General features: G+C 33.4%; 1 protein-coding gene across 2 annotated transcripts; it reads right to left on the bottom strand.

Moving 5' to 3' along the window:
* Positions 1-657: 657 nt before the first annotated feature.
* On the bottom strand, positions 658-27,009 carry LOC128240074 (acyl-CoA 6-desaturase-like). 2 transcript variants are annotated; one of them, XM_052956562.1, is made up of 13 exons: positions 26,960-27,009; positions 19,966-20,166; positions 19,032-19,169; positions 18,013-18,159; positions 17,586-17,687; positions 16,681-16,740; positions 15,710-15,775; positions 14,592-14,652; positions 13,883-13,959; positions 12,508-12,605; positions 11,733-11,909; positions 11,271-11,396; positions 658-8,827 (listed from the first exon to the last, which is right to left on the bottom strand). In XM_052956562.1, exons 2-13 carry the CDS (start codon positions 20,146-20,148, stop codon positions 8,767-8,769), a joined length of 1,296 nt encoding a protein of 431 aa, XP_052812522.1. In that variant the 5' UTR covers positions 20,149-20,166; positions 26,960-27,009; the 3' UTR covers positions 658-8,766. The 2 variants fall into 2 exon arrangements, with proteins under 2 accessions (XP_052812522.1, XP_052812523.1); XM_052956563.1 differs by lacking the exon at positions 26,960-27,009 and adding an exon at positions 23,542-23,671.

Genomic DNA, 27,009 nt, shown 5'->3' with positions numbered 1-27,009 from the left:
GCCATAAATTGAAATTAAGTGGTTGCAAAACAATACTTGTAGGCCAGAGACCACTAAAAATCATATATAAATTCAAGTACACATACACATTGTGATGTGAAACCTCTATAATATCCCCGTGGTGTTGTTTAGTTTATTTTACAATTTTCGCGATACATGTAAATATAAAATCAAAGTACTGACAGTGATGAAAGGCTGGTGAAAGGCAAGAAATAAAACATGGGCGTCGTAATCGGATACCAACGCGCGCCTGTTCACATATATTCTAAATTAATTTGAGTCTTTTTTGCACCGATTAGAGGGCAAATGAGCGTGAATTAGCCCGTTACGGTTTTTGCAGCTCTATATCACATTGATCATCATTCTCCTTTGTGGAAAAACAAGAGGCCAACAAGGGCCTATTCTCTGCTGGCACTATCATTCAAAGGGAAGCAATTAATGAACCATAATTTTTTACAAAGGGAAAAGATACTATAATATAAATACTCACTGTACAAAGTTGTTTCCCTCAGAAAATTAATTTGTCGGATTTGGCTGTACTGTATAAGTTTGACACAATCAAAATTGAATACTGTATTGCAATCACAAGCCATTGTTTATAGATGTACAGACAACGGCACTGTACCATCGCATAAAAAAATAAAGAAAATAAAGAAATTCTGGACAATACACTTTTATTATCAACACAATCATCCTAAAGGTGTCAGCAAGTTGTACAAAACTAAACAAGTACATTGCATAACATTTCACCTTTTCACAGATACCGTTTTTAACCCGAATATTGGATCCGGATGACCAATTTTAAGATCGTTTGATTTGGAAGTCACTGACTTGAACTCATCCAGGCAAACTTAAAAAAAACCTCTGGACAGTTTGGTTCATGATTTCATTGTTTTAATTAAATATATTAACCATTGTGGCAAACGAAACTTTTCCAGATTATCTTATTTGATCATTTCCGATTCTCATTGCTTTGAATTGAGAGCTGAACTATCCAGGAAAAAAACAGTGGTATGTAAAATGCGGCAACAGGAGGAATCTGTGGAATAGCTTGTTTCAATGCCAGATGATCATTTGATCAGATTTGCACACAATAAACATTGATCTAAAAAAACACCATTTTGTTCATGAATAGAAAACATTGCCTTACCTAAAGGAAATGGGTTGAAAAATATGGTAAACATGTTCCAATACACTATTTATACACCTACAAGCAGGGTACGTATAAAGAATTCTACAGATGCTATAACGATACAGTGTGTGATTCTATATGTCAGACGTTAAAGAATTTTCATTATATAAAAACAACAGTTCAAAATTACTTCCCTATGTAAGACACTTAATTTGACACACAGAAAATATTTTATTGTTTCAATATATGTTATCTAATTGATTGGAAACAAAACCGAACTTTTCTAACAATCATATCACTCGTTTGATCATATCACACTTAATCACACTTTTACATTCATGATCATATCACTTTCTCAAACTCATATCACAATGCACGCGACATTCATGCTTATACAAGATATGCTGATATGGATATGACATGCCCTACTATATAATTGAATTACATATAAGAGAAATAGTTATACATGTAAATTAGGACGATTACTATTTCAAATAAATTCACTTCCACCACCAAAACGTTAATTTCATTACTTATCAAATGAAATTTTTCATGTTTTATTATTTTCACTTTTTTATTTTAAGATGTTTTTTTATTATTATTTTTTTTTTTATTATGAAAAGTATTAATTTGTTTAAATGATAAAAAAATTAACATAATCCAAAAGGTGAACAACACATTGATAGTTTACTTGCATCATCTATGACAAAAAAATAATTAAACAGAACATGTATAAATTTGTTCAAAGGCTTAATATAACAGCACACTTTATTGAAAGGAATGGCTACAAAATGAGAAAGCACATGAGTATAACAAAGTTGTATAAGTTTTCAAAAGAAAGAAGGCAATCTTACTAAGCTTTACTTGCAACAATAGTAAAGCCATCCTTTAAAAATGGTTTGTTTGCAGTATCTGGGGCAATTCACCATAAACCATGAGCCCAAAATTATCACCTCAGGTAGGTAAAGTTTCTTTAATTTAATTTATTTTCTTGTATAACGATAAGACATTCCTTAGTTATCAAAGAAATTTCCCAACCTACTGACCAAATGAAAATCGTGGTCAGCACACTGCAAACAATCATAGGGTTTTATTTTAAGGATGGCCTTATAAAGATAAGGCTAATATAAATCACATGAATGTTAATTTGCCTTGGTAGAATCAGCTCCATTACAGAATATATGAAAAAATAAATTGCCCATGACCTCTACTTTTGTAAAAAATGCCCTTGACCTCTATTCTGAAACAAGAAGCCCTTGACCTCTACTCTGGGAATAATTGGCCTTGGCCTCTACTCTTAGACATGATGCCCTTGACCTCTACACTTGGACAATGATGCCCTTGACCTCTATTCTGAAACAAGAAGCCCTTGACCTCTACTCTGGGAATAATTGGCCTTGGTCTCTACTCTTAGACATGATGCCCTTGACCTCTACACTTGGACAATGATGCCCTTGACCTCTATTCTGAAACAAGAAGCCCTTGACCTCTACTCTGGGAATAATTGGCCTTGGTCTCTACTCTTAGACATGATGCCCTTGACCTCTACACTTGGACAATGATGCCCTTGACCTCTAATCTGAAACAAGAAGCCCTTGACCTCTACTCTGGGAATAATTGGCCTTGGTCTCTACTCTTAGACATGATGCCCTTGACCTCTACACTTGGACAATGATGCCCTTGACCTCTATTCTGAAACAAGAAGCCCTTGACCTTTACTCTGGGAATAATTGGCCTTGGTCTCTACTCTTAGACATGATGCCCTTGACCTCTACACTTGGACAATGATGCCCTTGACCTCTAATCTGGGAAAAAATGGCCTTGACCCTATTCTGGGACAAGATGCCAATGGCCTCTACTCTGGAAAAATTGCCCTTGTCCACTATTCATTACTATTATGGATATTCTTGTGATCTGAAGTATTTTTAACAAGATTTCCCAGTACATGTTTTCTGAACAATCACCCCCATATCAAAATGTAAACAAAAATCTTAATCAAAAGACAAATTACAAATGAATACAATTAGTGTACATTGTATGTATATTTTTCCACCGGTGTGTAAAAACTGGTCCCAAAGCCTGCAACAAAAAAAATGAACAGAGGCAAAAGACCCTGTATAGTCCTATTATTTACTCCACCAAAAACGTTTATGTCATTTATAGACAGATCTTCAGCATAAAAAAATGTAACACACCCTCTAATACTATCCATGTTAAACAGGGGCGTACCTGAGGCATTTTGACTACTAAGCTCCAATTACTTGAGCATGGTATTATTCAAGTAAAGTATTCATATGTAAGGAAGTTGTTGGTTAGGTATCAAGACATTATATAGAGTAAGTGGGGTTGCCCATTCCAATGGTATTTTTTCGAAGAATACAGTTATGAAAGAATCATTTTTAAGCATTCTTAACGCCAACATCCAGTGAAATTAAATTAACCTTTAAAGTTAAAAAAGTTTCACAAATTTTTAAATACACACCTGTAGCTTTTATTTCGAGATTTAGGCACCTTTCATTTTTGGGGAGTAAAAATTGATATATACGCCTAGGTACGCCCCTGAAAGATTCAGTTAACCAAATTACTGGATTTCCATATCAATATAATGGATATCTTAAGCAATCATTTCAATTCCATTTTTTCCCTCCATAAAAAAAATATACTGCAGATTAAATGAAGTCATGAAAAAGTAGAAAAATAATGCACGATTATAATAAGCAAAAATCATCTTGAGAGAAAAAAAAAACAAAAAACAATATCAAAGGCAGTGCAAAATAACACAAGAAAATCTACATATTTTTGATGGTATATGTCAAATGAAAACAGTTTCTTCTAACCTAATCTTTGACTCAAAATCAATACACAAAAACTCACACCATAAGTAAATGGGACAGTGTGAAACTGTTTAATCATCATTTTGAAATATATTTCAATTCTTTAACATACTGTATATTACTCTAAATTTGTGAGGTCCTATTTTCGTGATAATTGAAACAAAATGCCCACAAAATTTAATCAGTATACTGTAGAGCACAAATTTTATACAAGAAATACACTCAAACTTTCATCCATGCAACACATAACGGCTCTGACAAGCAGAAATTGGTCTAATAATACACTTTTTTAATAATCCAGCATCACTCAAAGGTATTATTTATCAATCAAAAACATGGGAACAAGGGTATCTGGATCAAACTTATGTCATTATTCCTGCTTACATTATATTTCCTGCTTTTGTCATATTTCCTGCTTATGTCATATTCACTGCTGACACCATAATCCCAGCTTACGTCATATTACATGCTTACATAACATACCCTGTTTATGTCATATTTCCTGCTTATGTCATATTTCTGACTTGCGTCATATTACATGCTTATGTCATATAAGTGCCTACATCCTATTTCCTCCATGTGTCATATTTCCATCTAACATTATATTTTCTGCTTATGTCATTATCCTGCTCATATCATATTCACTTAAAGAGACCTATTTTAGCTTGTCACGCTTTATAAGTTATAACATACATGATAAATCTTAAAGACGCTTTGTTTTTTCACATGCAAAGAATTGATAACTAAACTAGGAGGAAGACGTGCGGTGTACACGTGAAAAACTACTTAACTACAATGAAACACACAATATTGCTGTGGAAACATACAAGTACTGCAGAAGGAAAAGATGTGTGAACAAACTCTTCTTAAAAGAGAATGTTCGCATAGTTTTTTCCACCGCAATAAACTTCAACAGTGCAATTAAAGACAGTTCTGTTCAGACCATAATTAAACAACATTGAGTACACAACAAAAGGCAAGATATTTGATTTGATATGATAAACATTGTAAATTTACATAAGTAAAATATAGTACCTATTTGTAAGAAATCTATCAAAAACAATTTCACTTAACATTCGATCACAATAGTACATTTTTGTAAGAAATCTATCAAAAACAATTTCACTTAACATTCGATCATTATAGTACATTTTTGTAAGAAATCTATAAAAAACAATTTCACTTAACATTCGATCATTATTTCATTTAGATCAAATTTTTTACATGCTATGCCATTAAATATAAACACCTACGAAACATGTTAAGGAAAAGTTCCCAAGCAACCCTTTAGCCATGCTTTATAATAATCCTGTCTTGAGTTTCATAAACTGAATGGCATCACATGTAAGAATATTTTTATCACATGTCACAATTTGGCAACAAATGTAAGATAATATTTATCTCATATCACGATTTTCACCTAAAAAGAACACTTTATTCATTTTTCAGCAAATTGTTTGCGTTTAATCAGTGCGACAAAATGATGTCAATGTCAAGTTAAATAACACAAGCGTAATATAAGAAAGTAAGAAAATACGTTATGGTTCACCTAAAAAGAACACTTTATTCATTTTTCAGCAAATTGTTTGCGTTTAATCAGTGCGACAAAATGATGTCAATGTCAAGTTAAATAACACAAGCGTAATATAAGAAAGTAAGAAAATACGTTATGGTTGTTTTAAACTTGAAACAAGCAAAGTAATGCGATAAGCTTCCATCTTATAAGTTATCTGAATAAAATACAGAATTTGTTCGCTTACAAGTTACAATACATTACTAATGCAATAACACAAAAACTGCGTAAACATCAATGTGTACAACTGAGATGTCACCTGCAAAAATGCGCACTGTTAAAGCATTCCTTACGATAACCATTTAAAAAAATATGTAAAAATATATTTGAATGCCTGCGTATAAGGCTTGTGCAAAAATTTATACTTCCCTTTTTCCTTCACAGGACTCATTTTCGCTGAGGACGTCTCGTATCAAAAATACATAAAAAATGTTTATTTCTCTATTTTTTGGTAAAGCACCTTGTTACTTCAATATGGAAGCGTGTAATGTAAATACTGATCATGTGATCATGAACTCTCGTTGACACGTTTTATGTTGGATAGGTAATCTGACATGTTGTTATTTTTTTTTTAGTTGATCACGTTTTACTGGATATACTGACAGAAGTGTTGTTGATAAATCTGATATAATATGATTACACTGACTTCACAAAATGAAGTCAACATAACATCTTTACTAGTGTTTTTTCCAACAAATTTCAAGACAAAATAGCCATTAAATGGTTAAGTCATCATAACAATAAAAAACAAGTTATTGATCGGAAACCGTTTTTCATGTAAAGGTCACACTGACCTTGACCTTTGACCCACTGACCTCAAAATCAATAGGGTTCATCTGCTGGTCATGACCAATAAGCCTACCTAGTATGAGGTCCCTGGGTCAAAGCGTTCTCAAGTTATTGATCGGAAACCGTTTTTCATGTTAAGGTCACACTGACCTTGACCTTTGACCCACTGACCTCAAAATCAATAGGGTTCATCTGCTGGTCATGACCAATACACCTACCAAGTATGAGGTTCCTGGGTCAAAGCGTTCTCAAGTTATTGATCGGAAACCGTTTTTCATGTAAAGGTCACACTGACCTTGACCTTTGACCCACTGACCTCAAAATCAATAGGGTTCATCTGCTGGTGATGACCAATACACATACCAAGTATGAGGTCCCTCGGTCAAAGCGTTCTCAAGTTATTGATCGGAAACCATTTGGTATTCCGACCGACCGACCGACAGACAGACAGACCGACCGACCGACCGACCGACCGACATGTGCAAAACAATATACCCCACTTTTTTCAAAAGGGGGCATAAATATATATGTCATGTCATAACTTGTTAAGTAGACATCAAACAATAAAACAAGTATTCATGATCACATCATCAGTATATACAATATACGCTAACCAGTTATTTAAGGCTTAAATTTTGCAGTTTCGATGTAAAAATAAAATTGATATATTTTTTTTACATATAGAAAACTATAAAAAAAATCCTTTTCAAATTAAGGTTATAAAAAAACTTGAATCTTGCAACTATGTTACATAGGGTGCATTAGAATCTTGGAAATTGCCAATTAAATTGACGAGTGGCTTACAACATTTCAACGAACATCAAAACAGATAACCAAGCAGTATATGAAAACCATTAAAATGGTGACAACATTGATATATATGTAACCAGATACAGCAAATAAATACAAAGATGGATTTACAGATACAACTCAAATCAACAGGTATCACATTTTTAGAATCTCAAAATTAGCACTTTTTCTGTATACGTAACTATATAATTGCTTCATGTGACAAAAGAAATGGGTTTTAAAATAAACAATTGAACTAAAATAACCAATTTAACTATCAGTCTTTGGAATCATGTCCATTATGTTTTTTATAAAAAGAATTGTAAACTGCCTTAAAAATAACATGGACATTAAAATCGTGTCACAGGGTGGATGTCGCAATTCTTTTTTTAGACAAAGAAAACTATGATGTCATATTTCTCAGAAGAAAACAGCATAAAAATTCATGATCTTAGCTTCAGTAAAATATTAGATCTACCATTTAAAGGGACTATCTCACAGATTAAAAGGCCAGACATTTTTTTATTTTTTTTTTGTGTAATTTGAACAAACTGTTTATAACAATTATAATTATGTAAGTCATCATTAGAATTTTTTATAACAATTATTCTGTTCTTAACTATATTTCAAAATACTACACGAAATACTTTGTTTGCTGAAAAGACTCCATAACTCTATTAAAAAGTTGATAATGAGTGGAGTAAAATCAACAAATTAAGAGTAATAATCAGTTTTTATTAGGTGTTTGTTTATGATTATAAAAAAACAACAACTTTTTTGTAATTTGTGTTGTTGTTTTGCCGACAAGACTTCTGTAGGAGGGTCCCTTTAATATTATGCAACAAGATCCAAAAATGACAGAACTTAAACTAAAATTGTCCGACTCAAAACATGATTTACAACAAAATCTCAAATAACAATATAACAAAATTGAAAAAAATGAGCATTAAAAATCAACTCATGAAAACACAGAAAAGAAAAAGTAAATTATGAAAATCTAAGCACAAGAATCTTTGAACAATTTACAGGCAAAGTGAATATAGAAGAGAAGTTCCATTTCCATCACTACACAAACCATCTAAAAGACGATGATAACATTTGAAAATATGGGAGAAAATGGGCAGCCCATATTTTACAATTAAGAAGAATAGATTTCACAATAATTGTAATTAAAAATCATCCTATATCGTTTAAACTACTGACACCAATAAAAAAAAAACATAAATTTAATGACTTAACTTACATAGCAATAAAGATTTTATAAACATCCTTCGATTTTGTTTCAACATGTCATATCACTCAAAAATACATATGTTTAAACCACAAATCTTTACAAAAACCACCTTTTTTAAGGATTTTCTCTCTTCAGCTGGATATAGGATGGTTCAAGAATCTAAAATCTACCCACAACCCCCCACCCCTTCCCCTTTAGATAATTAAATTATCACATACGGTAGTTAACCAAAAGAAGATACACTTAAAGAACCTAAAAGAGACGTCCCAAATTCGATTTTCAGTTCATTTTTTCCTTAATTCAGCAGAGCACGTAGCCGGCTTCCAGTTCAAACAACACCATAGAGAGATCACCAGACAGAACAACAGTGGGACAGCCTTCTAGCTACGATGATTGGACAGCCATCTACATGTATCTACGTTGCGTGAAACTGATTGTAGGTCTCTTCCCACAGTTCTCCGGAGGATTTCAGCGATCTGAAAAAATAAATTAATTAACTTGATTTTGAAAAGACAGTTTGAGCGGTGAATGTGAAATGCAGAAAATATATGCTCTTTAAACAGAGAAAATGTGCTTTTAACGCAGAAAAATGTGCTTAGTGCATAAAAGCGCTTTGAACACAGAACAAGACCCGTCGTAAGACAGCGCGCTCGACTACGCCGCTTTGACTTAGAATACAATAACGATGTAATAATACCAAGTTTGGTCTCTTTATGTCAAACCTTACTAAAATTATTCGATACATAAGGTGACTTTGATGCTGCCCTCCTACCAGCCCACCCGAACAATGATGCAAGTCATTCAAATAACTTGATTTCCCGTTATGAAAATGTGGTTAAGAATATACAAATGTCTTTCAAAAGAAATTTAAAAAAAATTAAAACATTCAAGGGCCATAATTTGTATTTAGGGTTAAAATGAAGTTATGTTTCTTGTTGTAAGATGGTCGGAAATAATAATTTTGAATTTTATTAAGTGCATTGAATGAACGGTATAGAAGTTTTTTTTATCAAAATCCCAACTTGCCCTTAACTTTTACTTGCCTAAAACTTTAACCTAAGTCAATCAGGGGCCATAACTTGTATTAAGGATATGGAGTTATGTAACCTCATTGGGAAATGGTCCTGAAAATTGTGTGAAGTATTAAGTCAATTGAATGAAGGGTATAGAAGTTATTAAACAATATCCCAACCTGCCCTTAAACTTTAACCTAAGTTCCATAGTCAATCAGGGGCCATAATTTGTATAAAAGATCATATGGAGTTATCTAACCTCATTATGTGATGGCTCTGAACAATTGTGTGAAGTATTAAGTCAATTGAATGAAGGGTATAGAAGTTATTAAACAATATCCCAACCTGCCCTTAAACTTTAACCTAAGTTCCATAGTTAATCAGGGGCCATAATTTGTATAAAAGATCATATGGAGTTATCTAACCTCATTATGTGATGGCTCTGAACATCTGTGTGAAGTATTAAGTCAATTGAATGAATGGTATTGGAGTTTTAAGTGAAAATCCCAACTTGCCCTAAAACTTTAACCTGCCCTAAAACTTTAACCTAAGTCAATCAGGGGCCATAACTTGTATTTAGGATAATATGGAGTTATGTAACCTCATTCATGGTTCATACAGACTTGTCATCATCTAATTCCAGGACTTTTCCAGGACTTTTCCAGGACTTAAAATATTTTTTTCAGGAGTGTAAAATGAAGTGATCTTTGATGAAACATTGTTATTTTGATCCCTCGACATGTTATTTACATGCTTTTCTCCCTTCGCATGCGATTTCAGTGCAGCTTCTCCCATATTTGATATGTCAAACAGTTTATCGCAAACAATACAAAGCGCTTTTATCTTGTCGGCCTTAAATGAACGAAGCCATCGTCTATAGTTTTCATTCGCCTACCACTTCTAAACACACATTTTCCTCGCGAAGACATTTTTATCGGATTATCGGAAGTAAACAACTGGAAACATGCTATTCTGCGCGCGGCACTATAAAGGCAGTGTTAAAAAATGGGTTTAAGACCGGGAAATCACGGCGCTTTTTACGGCGTCTATTTCGTCGATGAAATTTGACTTCCGATGGTCAGCAATGTAAATATTCATGATTATTTTGAATAGACAGTGTTTGTTCGACCAATTTCAAGGAGAATTATAAATTTTCATGGGAAATTTTTATTATTCCAGGACATTTCAAGGATATTTCTGACAATGTCATTTTCAAGGAGTTTTCCAGGACTGATGCCGAATTCAAGGACTTTTCCAGGACTTTTCCTATCCTTGTCATTGTGTGATGGTCCTGAACAACTGTGTGAAGTATTAAGTCAATTGAACAAAGGATATAGAAGTTATTAATAAATATTCCAACTTGCCCTAAAACTTTAACCTAAGTTCCATAGTCAATCAGGGGCCATAATCTGTGTAAAGAATAATATGGAGTTATCTAACCTCATCATGTGATGGCCCTGAACAACTGCGGGAAGTATTAAGTCAATTGAATATAGGGTATTGGACTTAAAAGTAAAAATCCCAACTTGCCCTAAAACTTTAACCAGACACCGACGCCGACGCTGGGGCGAGTAGTATAGCCCACCTATTCTTCGATAGTCAAGCTAAAAATGAAAAATGCGCTTCCCTCACAGAAAAAGTGCAGTTTTGAAACACAGAAAAAATGTGCATTTATGCACTTTAATATCAAAATATATAGGCTTTTAGTGAAGAATAAATGTGCTTCACCACAAAAAGTGCACTTTTTCTAGTATATAATTCACTCGGTAAGAAAAATATGCTTAAAATACAGTGCCAATACCGCTTCATTTAATGAAGATTTTATGCCCACCAACATTACAACCAAACCTCGTTATTTTTCTTTGAAAATCAAATGAGCTAAAATGATCATGAAAAGTTTACATACTTATAGATATCCACAAAGGAAGTCAACAGGGGTTTGACAATGTACGGGACGTTGTGTTTCTCACACAGGGATTTCACGAGGGGAGCAATCTTGTACAAGTTGTGACGAGGCATCGTTGGGAACAGGCTGAAAACACGAATATCAAACATTTTGATGTATTTTCCCCATTATACTGTTGTTTAAAATGAACAAATACAATTAAGAATATATTTACTATACATGTTTGTGCTAAATGTTGAAATACTGTACATCGCATATAAATTTATCTATACTGTACATCGCATATAAATTTTATCTGCGAGTGCTCACAATGATGTATTTAAAATTAGTACAGTCTGTTTACAATTATAGCTTACCCGAAACAAATTTGGTACGACAAACAACAGTTGACAAAAATCAAAATCTGAATGTAAATTAAATGACTATTTATTATAAAACTGGAATGGTGATAATTATACATACTGGTGTTCAATCTGGAAGTTAAGATGCCCAGTGAACCAGTCATTGAAGACGGAGGGCGTGATGTCGCAGGTCGCGTAAATCTGGAGGCGAAGCCAGGGATTGTTCTCCTCATTTTTGATTTTCATCGGTATGTGATTAGACTGGGCTACCCACGTGAACCATTGGCTCTCAAGACACCTAGAATACAACATAGACTGGTTATTGCCAAGTATTGCATAGACTGGTTACAACTACACATTTCATAGACTTGTTAAAAGAATTAGATTGGCAATCGATTGATTTTTAAGACACTTGGAATGTAACAGACTGGCTTATGCCAAGCATTCCAACGACTGGTTGCTACCACATATTGTATAGACTGGTTAAAACTACACATTTCATCAACTTGTTATTAGAACTAGACTGGGCCATCAAAGTGAATAATTGGCTCTCAAAGCACCTAGAATACATAACTGACTGGTTACTGCCAACCAGTCTATAGACTGGTCACTGCAGCAAACTGCACATGCTCTTTAGAACTACGAATGTCATCGACTGGTTACAGAAATTGGACTAGGCCATCAATGTGAATGTTTGGCTCTTTAGGTACTGACTGGTTACTGCTGAGCATTTATTTGAACAGTAACTGCTACTAAGCTCAGACTGGTTACACTTGTTTTACTTATCAATTTTTTTGTTACATACGTATGTAATTCTTGACTAGAATATAAGCAAAACAAAACACAAACATCATGTGTAGTCTAAAATAGGAATGAAAAGCACTTTTAATACTTACCGGGAGGAAAAATAGAATGCTACACTACACCAGCCTCCCAGGAAAGGAACCATTAGGTAGAAAAATAGGAATACATATGTCAGGCATAAAGCCATCTCCTGAAACGAGATAAAGGAAAGTATGCACATTTTGTTGTACATTTTTTACAGCAGCAATTTTCTGCTTAATGAACATTAATTCTTAGAATCACGTGTGTATATATCTAAATATTTATGTTTATATTCTATAGAACCCTTGTACAAAATTTTGAAAAATGCTCTCTATTTTGACATGTTTCACTATCAGGCAAAAGGCTTATAGGGCCAAACAATTATTTTTTTTACCACTTACATCTAAAAGATATATCGTAAATAGGGTAGGCAGGTTTGCATACGGTAAGTCTTTTTTCTATTTTTTATTTTTTTATTTTGGGGGGTTGGGGAGGGGTGAAGGCAGGCTTCTATACCAAATCGACCTATATCAGGATATTTCAATACTGTTGAAATTTGAAAACATGAAATGATCTTTAATTGTCTGATATTATGAGAAATAAAATCCACACTAGGGCCAAAAAGGAGTAGGGTCGGGAGGAATAAAGAAGGTTCTGTCCATTTAGTGGAAATGAACACTTTTTTTTAACCCTTTAGAATTGTTAAAGTGGCATTATGCTACTAGAAACTACTTATTTCATATATATGAATTATCATACACGTAACAAGAGCTGCCACAGAGACAGCGCGCTCGACTATTCCGCCGCATTTCATTGTAAGAATTTAATAGTTTTGGCGAAACATGCATGGATCACTGTATTAAGTCTCAACTCAATAAATCAAGTGAGTTGGTGAGATATTAACCTATATGTGCTTACATGCAAAACCTTGACAGAATTTCTAAGTCAAATAATAAAGACATTATACTTAAATTAGTGTTATCTTATTTGAAAAATTAAGTAGGGAATACATATCTAAAGTTTCAATGCAATACATGATTCATTTGCTGAGATAATGACTTAAAAGTGCTTACATGCAAATCCTTAACCAAGGTGTGACGCCAACGCCGACACCGACGCTTTGGTGAGTAGTGTAGCTCTCCTTATTCTTAGAATAGTCGAGCTAAAAATGAGCATGTCCTTATGTGCCTTTTACAGTCATTGAAATTAGATTTTGGGATGGACAAGCCGTAAGCATTAAATTTTGGACAAGACCTGTTTAATAAAATTCAGGCTAGTGTGCGGGCGTGTGTTAATTTCGACCACTGCCTTTCAGAATAAATTGCATATACCGAAGAAGCGGTGTAGCTGAAATCAAGCTATTTTTCGTATTGCATGGAAAATCTGACAATCTTATTTTAAAGGAAGATTACTGTGTATGAGGCTAGGAGAGAACAGCTTACGTACCCCCCAAAGTTTCCTCTGGATGAAGAACTTGAACAATATGCTCTGGAAATATACAGGGAACAACAGCGGGGGACCCACTGAAAACAAAACAATGATAGGTGAAAAAAAGTCTGATATATATAGAAAAGGCTAGTTGTTCTATTGCTCCAACAAGGTCACCTACATGTGTATTTGGTCTATCGAAAAAAGACCTGGTAACAAAATTGATTGGGGAAGACACTCGTTCGTATTTCTACATAGGAACCAGACTAAAGTATGATTCTGTGCCGTTAACACCTTGAGCCATGATAACAAACAGTTTTAAGTCTTAAACAATTTCAAGTGGCAAAACTGCAAATCATTTCATTGTAACTTTCTTTCTAGTTAAGTTTTGATGATTCTTTGTAATGCAATAATAGTGCTTGTATGAGTCTGGGTTCAGATTTGGACATGAGAATGTATATATTCATCATCACCAGGCCTCAAGCCTCAATTTCTTGAAACATCTTGTCCCTTGTAACCAAAGGTTAACTCACTTTTTTTGTTTTTGTATAATTTGTGAAAAGTTAGTCAAAATGTTTTTTGATTGGTCAATATTTATCCAATAATGACTGTTGGCCAATGAAATTGCTTGCATGTGCAAACTAACCAAAATATAACCTGCAGATAACTTATCAGAGTTTCAAACAATTGGTTATTCTCAAACTGGTGGCAAACTAAGTGAACTTACATGCGAAGAAGTACTTGTGCTGGTGGTTGAAGGGCATGCTACTTTTCCTCTCCTTGGCAACCTGCAACATCCAATTACAACAATGGAGGTGGTGGACTACTTTATTTCTATATGTATGATAGAACTACTTTTAGAACTACTTGTTCAGATGTACTGTAAGAAATGGATTGATACATGTATACTGACAACAGCGGACTTCTTTACATGAACTGAAACACATGTATTGATATACTGACAATAATAATGGAGGTGGCAGACTTCTTTTTTTTCTGTGCATGTTTGGACTACTTTTTTGTAATTTTTCATGTACTAAAAGATGTGTTTCCATATACAAAGAATAATACTTTATTATTATTTGTACGTGCAAATTACTTTTTGAGTTTTAAATTTACTAAAAGACATGTTTTGATAATATAAACTGTATAAAAATCTTCTTCACACACACAAATATAAAGTTATGTCACATTATAAGTGATTGTAGGTTACTCATTTTCAAAACAACTCACATTAATATGTTATTTCTTTCAACATAAATTTTTCAACATTTAAATTTACTCGAAGCTATAAATATTGTTGTGTCATGTCTTAGCAATTCAACGAAATCAACCAAATTAAATGTCTTTGATTGGACAGAGTAATATCATTGATTGGACTTGGAGTAAGAACTTTGCGGTTGAGTCAGGTTTGTTACTAAACTCAACTTTCGTTATACGATAACATTATGATGTCATAATATAGTTAAATGATGTATGGCGAGGTTTTGTGTCACAATGTCGCACAACGCTAATGCCAAAACAAATATTGTTTGGTTAGGGTTACATCCTTTACAAAAACAGGTAGGGTAGGTAGGCGCTTTTTTCTTTTCTTTATAAGGCTTTATTTAAGAATTTAATTGTCATCATTGGAGAATGGTGTTAAAGATATCTTCTGTAAAAAGCTTTAAAGGTTTTTAAACTACATATTGAAATACACACTTGTTTTTTTTTTGTTTTTTTACCAACTGACTATAAAAACGGTGGGGTTGGCTCCTATTTCGTTGGTAGGGCCAGGTAACCTGAACCAAAGATATTTTTTGTAAGGCCTATAATGCATTCCCTACCCAGGTGCAAATATCGTACCTCAACTGGCATAACATCCCCTACGACAAACAGCGCGTCCAGCCTTACATCAGGGTCCTTGCCAATCTGAAACATGATCAAATAATCTTCATACAATGTCATTCAAATTGAGATTACCCTAAGATACATGAACTCAAAATGTAGTTCTATCAGTAAAAACATGAATAAATTGTTGAACATAAAATGTGCTACTTAGCAGATCTATATATTTCTGCTCTAACACAGTTTCTGCCTTAGAGCTGACTTTATAGCCACATGGTAGCTGGTATATTTGACCCCATCAGATGTGCACAGCAATTTGTAAAAGACAAAAGAACTATTGCTTATGATAGAAATAAATACGACGGTGAAAGCAGTCAAATTATTAAGGTGTTCAGGCCAGTCATAAAGCATACATACCAAATTAGGCTTGGCCTGGTGCTGAAAACGCTTGTGGTTCCACCATCATTTCATTATGTTACATATAAACACATTATTTATATTTTTATAAGTGTATCAGCCATAAAGCGTACATACCACATTAGGCTTGTGGTTCCACCATCTTGCCATTATGTTACATATAAACACATATATTTATATAAGTGTATCAGCCATAAAGCGTACATACCACATTAGGCTTGTGGTTCCACCATCTTGCCATTATGTTACATATAAACACATATATTTATAAAAGTGTATCAGCCATAAAGCGTACATACCACATTAGGCTTGTGATTCCACCATCTTGCCATTATGTTACATATAAACACATATATTTATAAAAGTGTATCAGCCATAAAGCGTACATACCACATTAGGCTTGTGGTTCCACCATCTTGCCATTATGTTACATATAAACACATATATTTATATAAGTGTATCAGCCATAAAGCGTACATACCACATTAGGCTTGTGGTTCCACCATCTTGCCATTATGTTACACATAAACACATATATTTATATAAGTGTATCAGCCATAAAGCGTACATACCACATTAGGCTTGGCGTGGTGCTGGAAATGCATGTGGTTCCACCAACTTGCCGACGCGCCCTGAAACACAACACAGGATAGTAGTTATAAAAATATTGTGATATTTACACATGAGCATTTCATCAATTTATATAAAGTATAAACTACTTTAAGCCAAAGTATAACAATTTCTGTCTCATTTTAAAACAATTATAAACAATACAGCTCTAATTTAAACATTTGATAATAACTTCGTCTCGGGCCGTTCGGTGTCACTCGGGCCAATTATCACCCAACAGCCCAGCTACCCCATGTATAAACCTCTAATTATGGATCTTGCTTAACATATCAGTATGACTCATCTTTCCTACCATAATTTTATGTACGCTACCAAACACATGTTTTTTTGCAAAAACACATTTAATTATCTGATATTTTTTATTGGTGGTTAAAAATAGATGTTTTGGAGAATTTTCCACAAAAAACAAGGCAAGAAGGCCTTCAACCATGCGCTGTGAACTTTGAACGCGTTTTGACCCGAGTCATTTTCAATGGCGATATGTAACATAACCGATTTAGGGTGTAATGTATTTATCTATGTTTATGCTATATCATTGTCAAGAATAAGTGTATTGATTGAGGGTTAAGTATATTGCAAAAAAAAATCCTTCAACAAATTGAAAACAACAAGCTTTGTTACCATTTATTAACACTTGCAGAACTGAGTATAGTGTTGACTCTATGAGGGTGGTTCACACGAGCCTAATTATGGTAATGAACTAAGTGTGTGATATGTTTTTTAACGTTTTTTTTTTTTTTAGATTAAACAGATTAAACAGTTTATAAAGGAAAATCGTGGCGAAAAGCAATATCTGCAAAAGATGCGTGGTAGGTAGAGTATCTCATCCAATACTATAATATCTTACCTTGAGAAAGGTCATGGTAAACTGATGGAAAAAGTGGTCGTAGGCAGAGTTCTTAAACACGGATAGATGACCGAAGTCATGTTGAAGCCAACCAGCTTGAGCCTAGGTGAAAAAAAGCCAATTTTTCAATACACCTGTGGTCATTAAGGTATAAACAGACAGTATAAGTAAAACAGTAATAAAGTTGAAACCCATTGCCTTGATACCCCAGGAATCAGGCAAAATACTTCGAGCCTCGCGAATATCCAAGTATTGGACATTTTAAGAAATGAAACTCCCCCAAATTTGTATTTCTCTTTTTTAAAATATTAAAAAAACTCATAATGTGCTATTGTTATAATGCCTCAGGCCTCTTCCAGGTTTTAATTTAGAAAGCCCTGAATAATACCACATTTAAAAATCACCAACATGTGAAAGTGTATCTTACCTGTGCAATGGCGTGGAAAACCAGGGATAAAATGACAGTTGTCCAAGACACTCCGAATATGTACAGTGTAAAATAGCACATAACGTACAACAGTATGATCTGGCTTAACATAAGTGTGTAAAATGTGTAGCTCGGCTCAAACAGACCCTGAAATAACAAAAACATTTAATTAAGGCCAAAAAATGTATTGGTTTGGTTAGGGTTACAGCCTTTTCAAGAACGGGTCGAGTAGAGTAGTGATGTATTTTTTATTAGGCTTTATGTCATCATTTGGGAATGGTGTTAATGTGATCTATTAAGCATTCAAGGTTTAAAACTACATATTAAAACACACACCTAAAAAACAACAGTTTTTTTGTAAAAACAAAAATTACCAATGGACTAAAAAATCGGTAGGGTTGGCGCCTATTTCGTAGGAAGGGTTGGGTAACCCAAACCAAGTTTTGTTTCTTTAGGCCTAGGGGCAAACAGGATTAGAAGAACAGATGAACATGACATTGCCTAAGTGTACAGTATCAAATGAGCCAAAATGTACAACATAAGAATGTGGCTTAGAGCCCCTTATTAGAATATGTAACTCAAATACTCCTGCAATAACGTAGGCATGTAGTTTTGTACAAAAAGTATAGAACTGGGGACAGCTGTCCCGGAAACAAAAACATAGCCTAGGACCATAATGAAAAACATGTAAATAATTGTTCTCAAACATTAGTTCTGGTAATAAAAAAATAGAAATAAGAAATAATGCGTTGTTGCACAAGGTTCCTCTTACAAAGGGGGTTCGAGACTGACTTTTCCAACATGGCCATATTTAACAAATATGCCTGTACCGTGTCCATGAAAAAAATTGTGTCTGCGATGATGGAATTTTGGCCTACTGCTTCCATATGAAAAAACTGTCAGCACAGAATTAATGGAATGATAAAAATCCATAAATCGTTTTTGACAAACCATAAACCTTAGGCTAAAGCTCTTGTGATGTGTCATATTTTTCTGAAAAACAATTCTACTCAGCTTACCATTTTTATGGCAATCTGCTTGAGATCGCGGAAATCTTTGTCGATGTCGCTGTCCTTGTATTCGGCAACTGAGCCAATATGTAGCGGCTTAAGATATTTCCTAACCTCCTCTCTTTTATGGAAAGCTCCAAACGCTTCCTGCAAAGCCAAGCAATTAAAAACCCTTTTGAAGTTTACATCTCAGGATTTTGTTTTGTGTTTTCAGCTGTGTTCACAATCAAGCTTAATGCTGCACTCTCACAGATTTACCGTTTTGACAACTTTTTAAATTCAATTTTGTATTTGAATGAACCAATCTTGGCGTAAATATCTGGAAACCAGTTATATAAGACTGGTGACACAATATCAGATCGCTGTTTTCTTATTTATGTTAGAAATTTGATGATTTATGCCATAAAACTCATTTTTCTTAAAGCGTTAGCAACGCTTTTAGCCATAAAACTTCAATTTTCAAATGTAAATATGACTATTGCAATCTGATCCTTTGTTAGCAGTCTTATATCACTGTTCCTCAGACATTTACACAAAAATTGGCTCATTCTAAAACACAAAAAATAAAAAAAAGCTGTCAAAACAGTTCATCTGTGAGAATACATGTATCTTTAAATAATATTTTCATAAAAAAAGTATGACAAACAGCCATTACGACTCCAACACAGGAACTTGCATAAAAACTAGCAAAAATTGCCAATATGAGATATTTAACCAACAAACCAAAATTGTGAGATTGGTTGGTGGTCACCCAGCCAGACAAGTGGGTTTTGTCTGGGTTCTCCGGTTTTCCCCATAACACAAGACCACACTTTCTCGCAATACCGTGCTGACGAAAGTGACTTAGTATAAGTTAATATACCTTTCTTCACAACCGTTGCAAAATAAATTAAGTTTAATCTAAACCAAAATTGCAAAAATAGTCGTAAAAATCTGATAATACCGTAGCATCCTGTCCAGCGTAATGCCCGATGAGACGTGGACCACCAGGGTGGATCTTTGACCAGTTTGTGATGTCGTACACCTCTCCACCAATCACAAGCCAACGATCTTCCTTCGAATTGTGCTTAGAGATTTCCGACCACGGTAGAACCTGTCTCTCCTGTTTCTGCCCTCCTTTACCCATGATACCTTCGAAAACGGTCTGAAAAGAGAAGCTACAGCAATAGGAATAGGAATCAAACTGATAATCTACTTTTCCTTCAATACCCAAAAACGCCTAAAAGGGAAAACTAAAACCGGCAATGGAATGATAACAGTTGTCTGGTTTTCTTACAAGATGTCATTGATATATGATTTATTTGAAGTCAGGTTTATGTTAACAAGAAACATAAGCCCAATGACCTTTTTCACAACATGAATAACAAACATGCATAACATATTAAAACATAACAAAGAGCTGGTGACCTGGAAATTAAAGCATATAGTTTTGAATAGGTACAATATTGGAACAGTTATTTACAAAAGCCATTTCTTAATATTTTCATGCATAAGATAAAAAGTAAGATGGATTTCAGCCCTCTATAGAGTGAAAATATCAACTATATGTTCAACCGATGGTAGACAATGGTAGAACAAGCCCACCCAGTTTCTCCGCAGCCACACAAAATATTCATGCAAGAAAATATGAAATTATGACCGAAGATTTAAAAATCATTAAACTAATTGAGGGGAAAAAAATCAATTACGAGTATATTTTCCTTAAGCTTAGTGTAAACACGAATGTTTCTGCCAATGGGATGGCTGGACAGAGAGTCTGATCTAATTGTTAAGAATATTATGTTATTTTTAAGCTTAGTGTTTACACACATGTTTCTGCCAACAGGATCGCTGGACAGATTCTGATTTATTTGTTAAGAAAATGATCTTATCTTTAAGCTTAGTGTTTTCACTCATGTTTCTGCCAACAGGATTGCTGGATAGATTCTGATTTTATTGTAAGAAAACTGCCTGCGCAAAACAACCTCCAAAGATAAATTAAGCCAAGTCTGTCCACTTACTGGTTCAGAAGACCAAAAATAAACAAAAACTGATACATATTGTCAGCCTAATATGAAGTTGTGTAAATATCCCTATTGTTACAATGGAGTTATGACAGTCTCGTGGATAAGCTGTTTAGTAATTCACTAACACTGATACAATATTTTAAGGCCCTGATAGTTGATTTATCTAGATATATTTTTAGTAAATCAATGGACACAGCTTTTTGCCCATGACTTTCAAACAAGTTACATAACAAATGTTATTCTATCATGGCCTCAAGAAGCAGAGGCAGCCCGCTCAACTATTCTGCTTCTTTTGAGTTTAAAGATTGCAAAGTTTTAGTGAAACATGCATGGATCACTACAAAATAAGTTTAAATGCAAAACCTTAACCAGAACTTCTAAAACCAAAAATAAAGGAACAAAAATTGCATTATATGCCAGATCAAGTTACCATACTTGACTGTTTTATTAAGTTTCAATGCAGTACATCATGTGCTTACATGTAAAACCTTAACCAATGGGTGATGCTGACGCCTATGCTAGGGTGAGTAGGATAGCTCTTCTTATGCTTCCAAATGTCGAGCTAAGAAACAGAACTTGTGCCTCTTACAGTGAAAGCTCTGTTTACACTGTAAGTTACATAAGGAAAATCAATTTCAGTGATATTTGCCTATAACCAAAATATTACAGTACATTCAAAACTTAAACAATATGCCATTTAATACCATTATAAGCCCTGTACAATTCAGATATCAGACACAAATACGTCATAGACCATTTCAATTGTCAATCAGCCATTCAATTGATAAAAGGGATTATAAAACTTGTCATTTATAATAGCACATGGTTGTATAATGGAAAAGGATACTACTCTGATCTCTGACAAAACAACGCTGACATGACCAGGCACAGCTAAGGCCTAAAAAAATAGTCTGTTAAGGGTAACAGCTAAAGCCTAAAATAAATAGTCTGTTTAGGGTAACATCTACGGCCAAAAAATAGTTTGTTTCAGGTAACATTTAAGGCCCAAAACTAGTTTGTTTAGGGAAACATCTAAGGCCAAAAAAATATATAATTTATTTAGGGTAACATCTAAGGCCTTAAAAATATAGTTTGTTTAGGGTAACATCTCCAAAATTTACTAGGTACATGTAGGGTAGGTAGGGAATTTTTTCATTGGTTTTTAAAATATTATATTTTATGTCAAGATTATTTTCTTGCAAACAGCACTTTTACTTGTATATGTCACTCATATACTGTTGATGGGGAGGTTTTTTCTGTCAATAATTAAGGAGTTTATGTCTAAAAATAAATGATTATGGTGGGAGACCCTTTTTTTCTTTTTTTGATATTTTTTTTAATAGGATCAGCAGTTTTAATTAGATGGGGTCGGTTTACCGAGAAACAAATAAAAATTTAGGCCTAGGTTCTCATTTGCACTATGTGAAATTCTATAGTTTAACTAAACATGTATTGCTGAATAGAATAGTTGCATAAAATTAACTCAATCCAGCACAAAATTTAATAATCTTATTAAAAACACACACATAAAAACATTATCATCCCTCTACTTTTAAGATATTGTACACTAACATTTGGGATCATGGGCCATCTTAATTACCATGAACTTCCTGTTAAGATTGTTTCTATATGTTCTGATAAAGGCGTAATGCAGAAAACGTTACGATTAAGTGCGATTTCATTAATATTATTTTTCATTAATATTATTATAATCTTAAAAAAAATAGTTTATAGCCATGATAAGGAAGTAGACGAAATTTAACACTTTGCAAAGCGTGACATTCCTAAAGATTTAAGATTTCGAGGTTGCAACTAAAATCTATCATTCAGACAGGTCAAAATCGAGAACCTTACATTGTATATAAACGTGACAATCTACCATACATATTATTTGCATTGGAATGACAGACTTAAGTGTTTTCCACAATCAAACACATTATAGTATGTAGGTTTAATTCTTAAATGTGACACTTAATCAATACATTCACATACAAATGTATTAACAAACATATAAATTTTGAGTGTTAAACCTTTAACTATATGTACTAAATAATGCATTTATGCCAATATGGAAAATATTAATTACTGAAAACAAGATTGTAACCATGTATTTGATAGCTGAAATATTAAATGACTGGTGAATGCTTAAAGATTTACAGTTATCAACTTATGTCACATAATGTAGAAATACCATGTGTATGCACCTTTCTTTCAAATTAAACACGTTATCCTTCATAAGAACTATTGTTTTTGATATTTATTTCCTTTTTGGAAAATTAAAGCAATTGTATTAATTGTTGTACATCTTATTTGGGTGTAAGAGTGCATCTTTAAAGATACCAAAACATATATTATAATACAGCTTGGAATCTTCTGGCTTTCAACCCACAAATAATAACAATCTCGCTTTTTCAACAAAGATGTGGTATGTTCTAAATTAAAGACAATATTAAATATTTCGTAATGATCAAATTATTCATGTAGATACAAAACTTAATATCTTTTTTACTTACTTGTATTTATATATCCCAATCAGCTTAGAAATTAAACAACAACACAATCATTAATAAAGGTTAAGGTAACCAAATCTATCAAATTGTTTACTTGTTTATCCGTTAAAAGTATAATGACACTGCACACGTTTAACTTATATTTATCGAATGACTTACTGGTATATAGTATAGATTTTTTATAATCACTTTTCATGCTCTACTGCAGAAAAACCAATAGCCTACACAGTGGATCTAGCAAGATTTACAAGTTTATGTAATTTGGTACATAAGAACATGTGTACATAGCCAAGCTATTAGCATTGTCAAGGGTACATGTATATTCATGCATGACATAGGCTTCCCAGGGGATTTTGCTCAGAATAACATGGGATTTTGCACATAAAACGCTCTTATGGAAGGCATTTTATTTAGACTAAGTCAGGTTTAACCGTTTTATATATATAAACAAACTCTTCCATGCAAAAGTGGTCTGGGCGTCCAATTTTTTCATGAAATAATTAAAACATACCAGGTTATATTTTTGTCTAGATACTGGGAATTTAATTTCAAATTAGGGGAAAAAATTATGCTTAAGCATTGGAAATGGACCTGAAATTTGAACCGAAATTGGTAGGAACGCCCCAAGTGTAACAAGTTGTAAATTATACTTAAACTGAAAGCAATGCTTCACTGACTTTGTATCAAATGGACTGGTTATTAATTGTCCATTTAATACATCAAAGCTGGGTCAAAATATCAAATATGTAGCTAGTAAAGAAAGCAATATTTATAACAACAAGCAAATATTGATGACTTTGTACACATATTTATAACACAGAGTAAACAATGTTAACCATTAAACTAATAGAAAGTTTTAACGCAAACAAGCTTTACATCAAAATTAGATTTAATCAAACATTGAATATCTGATGTACCTTATTTTACTTGTACAAAAAATAAGCAAAAGAAATCAAACTTTATAAATTTATTTTATTTCACAAAAATTATGATGATCAATTTAAATCACCCTACTTAAGAATGCATGAGTCGACTGCTAATAATCATTAAGTGCTTGGTTAGTATTATCAATCTTAATAATAATCTTAATAATTTGTTTAATTGAAAAAGTAAATAAGAATTGATGCATAGAACCAAAACCAGTTTCAGTGATTAAATGACTTATACGAAGTGACCTACCCTGGCAAAATAGAAAATAGTAATATTCTTCAAGGGACATTAGCACTGCATAGTATATGACTATGCCCCAATCCGTAAATTTTACTTAATTATATCCTTGACATTCCCATTCATCAGAGGTTTGATCATGATTAATCTAACTGTGGTACGATTAGCATCATCACTCTGGTGGACGAGAATGATCCTTGGCCTCATTACACACTATCATTGATTAGATAGGTGTTTATACTAAATCAACAATCTATGATAATTATGCAACCGTTTAAAAATTATTGTTTTTCATATTTTTTGATGTCTTTTACGCAGTTTCACACTTAATCTGGTGCTCTGATCAATTTGATTTGTATTTAAACAATTAATTTAATAAATGTTTAGCACTTAGCTTTGAATGTCTCTGGCAGTCTGGCTTACTGTGGGCAATTTCAAGGGACTAGTTTGAATAATATATTAAAAAAATATTCAAGTTTTAAGTTTAAGGTATGTATTGACATGACTTTATACATGCTATGTCTATAAGCAATATGTATAGAGGGTCGCATACATTTCAATTTTAAAACAGCTTTCGAAAGCAAAAGTACTTAAATCAGGATTCTTTCAAAGCACAGTTAGTTTTTTAACATAGTATGAGGTAAAAATAGACTCCTGTCACATGACTGTCCAATGGACCAGGCCAAAATGTTGCGCCAAATTGGCCCAATACCCATCACCTATACAACGCAGTTTGGCAGACTGTACGGCCTTGTTAAAAAGGAGTTGTAAACAGCTAAGATTAATGATAGGGGAGCTGTCCCAGTTGAAAAGGCAGTACAGCAAAGGTTGAACATAAGGGATGGAGGGAACATTCAAGTGATTTGAAAAACTGCAAATTGACTGTATCCCTCCCCTGGAGCAAAAAAATACCCAGAATACCTACCTATTTAATGATGTTTTTGACGCACTTTTTTACCCCAGAATGTTGGAAAAAAATTGCCTGCATCCAAACTTATGTTTTAATTCTTAAGTCTTTTTTTATTTTCTCAAGATTCAATAGATGTTATAAATGCCTCACCAACCTAAATTTTTTCGGCTGCGATTTTGACATTTTTCCACTGAATCCTATCTTTTGTATTAAGGGTTTTTACCCGTTATGGTATTTGCATGACTGTTCCAGATAACAAAAAATAGCCCAGAATTATTTTTTAAGTGGCAGTCTAACCGTGCCTGTCAAACCTCGCCTGTTGTGATTCGCCCATTGGTTGGAGTCCCAATATCAACACCCCCAACCCATTGGGGCAAAATATTGATAGATAAATGAGGTTATTGAAACCAGACTTTCATAACACTGTATTGAAGAATTTCCATAGTAGAATTAAATGTTATTTTTAAATTACAATTATGAATTAACACTTTATATAAAAATTGCCAGTTTAATATACTTTATTTAAGTTCATTCTTTTTTACATTGCATTCAGCACTTTGTAGAAAATGGTTTAATGCAGCTCTACATGCTATTCGAACTTGCTCAAATTCGGGATTTTATACAGCAATTTCAGCAACTCTTCATGTCCCGGCACACAACTGGCTATAAAACCACTTCTGAAAACTTGCAATATGATTCAAAAACTTTATATTGGAAAAAATTGTTTGTTTTAAAAAAGAAAAGAAAAATCATTTGATATTGTATAATTCTTAAAATGAATGAAGAAGAAAATGGTATGCTAGAACAGTGTCTAGGGTTTTAGAAATTGTATCATAAATACAATGTTACTAGGTATTTGGAAAGTAAACAACATCAAATCTTGTTTGCAAAAAATTTAAAACAGTAATATATGGCCATTTGATTTTTCAACGGTTACGAATTGACTAACACTATAATTACGATCAAACCAAGTTTGTGGGTTACAAAAGGGAAAGATTACAAAATGACCATAATTCCATACTAAATGCCTAATAGCAATTTAAGATCTTTGTTACACAATAGCTGGTGCCTTTATAGTAATACAAGGACTTTTGTTTTAAGAGTTATTTCATTTCTAGGTCCGCACATGTCCCACCAGAAAATTCTCAATCTCCACCCATGTTGTTAGTGATTCACCTGTTTCGTAACACTTGAACAGGTCAAAAACGCACAGCGAAAACGTTGAAACTTTACGTGATAAAACACATCCGCGCTATTTTCCCGTACATAGTTAGTATTAAAATAAAAATGGAGCACTATTATAATGAAATATTGAAAAAATAATACAAATTGCACTTGAATTACCTGAAATTATTATAGCAACCGGTCGGCTAATCAAACATTCCCCAGACCGA

The sequence above is a fragment of the Mya arenaria genome, chromosome 7 (assembly GCF_026914265.1).
Source record: "Mya arenaria isolate MELC-2E11 chromosome 7, ASM2691426v1".
NCBI lineage: Eukaryota > Metazoa > Mollusca > Bivalvia > Myida > Myidae > Mya > Mya arenaria.
This window is presented reverse-complemented; position numbering and strand designations above follow the sequence as displayed.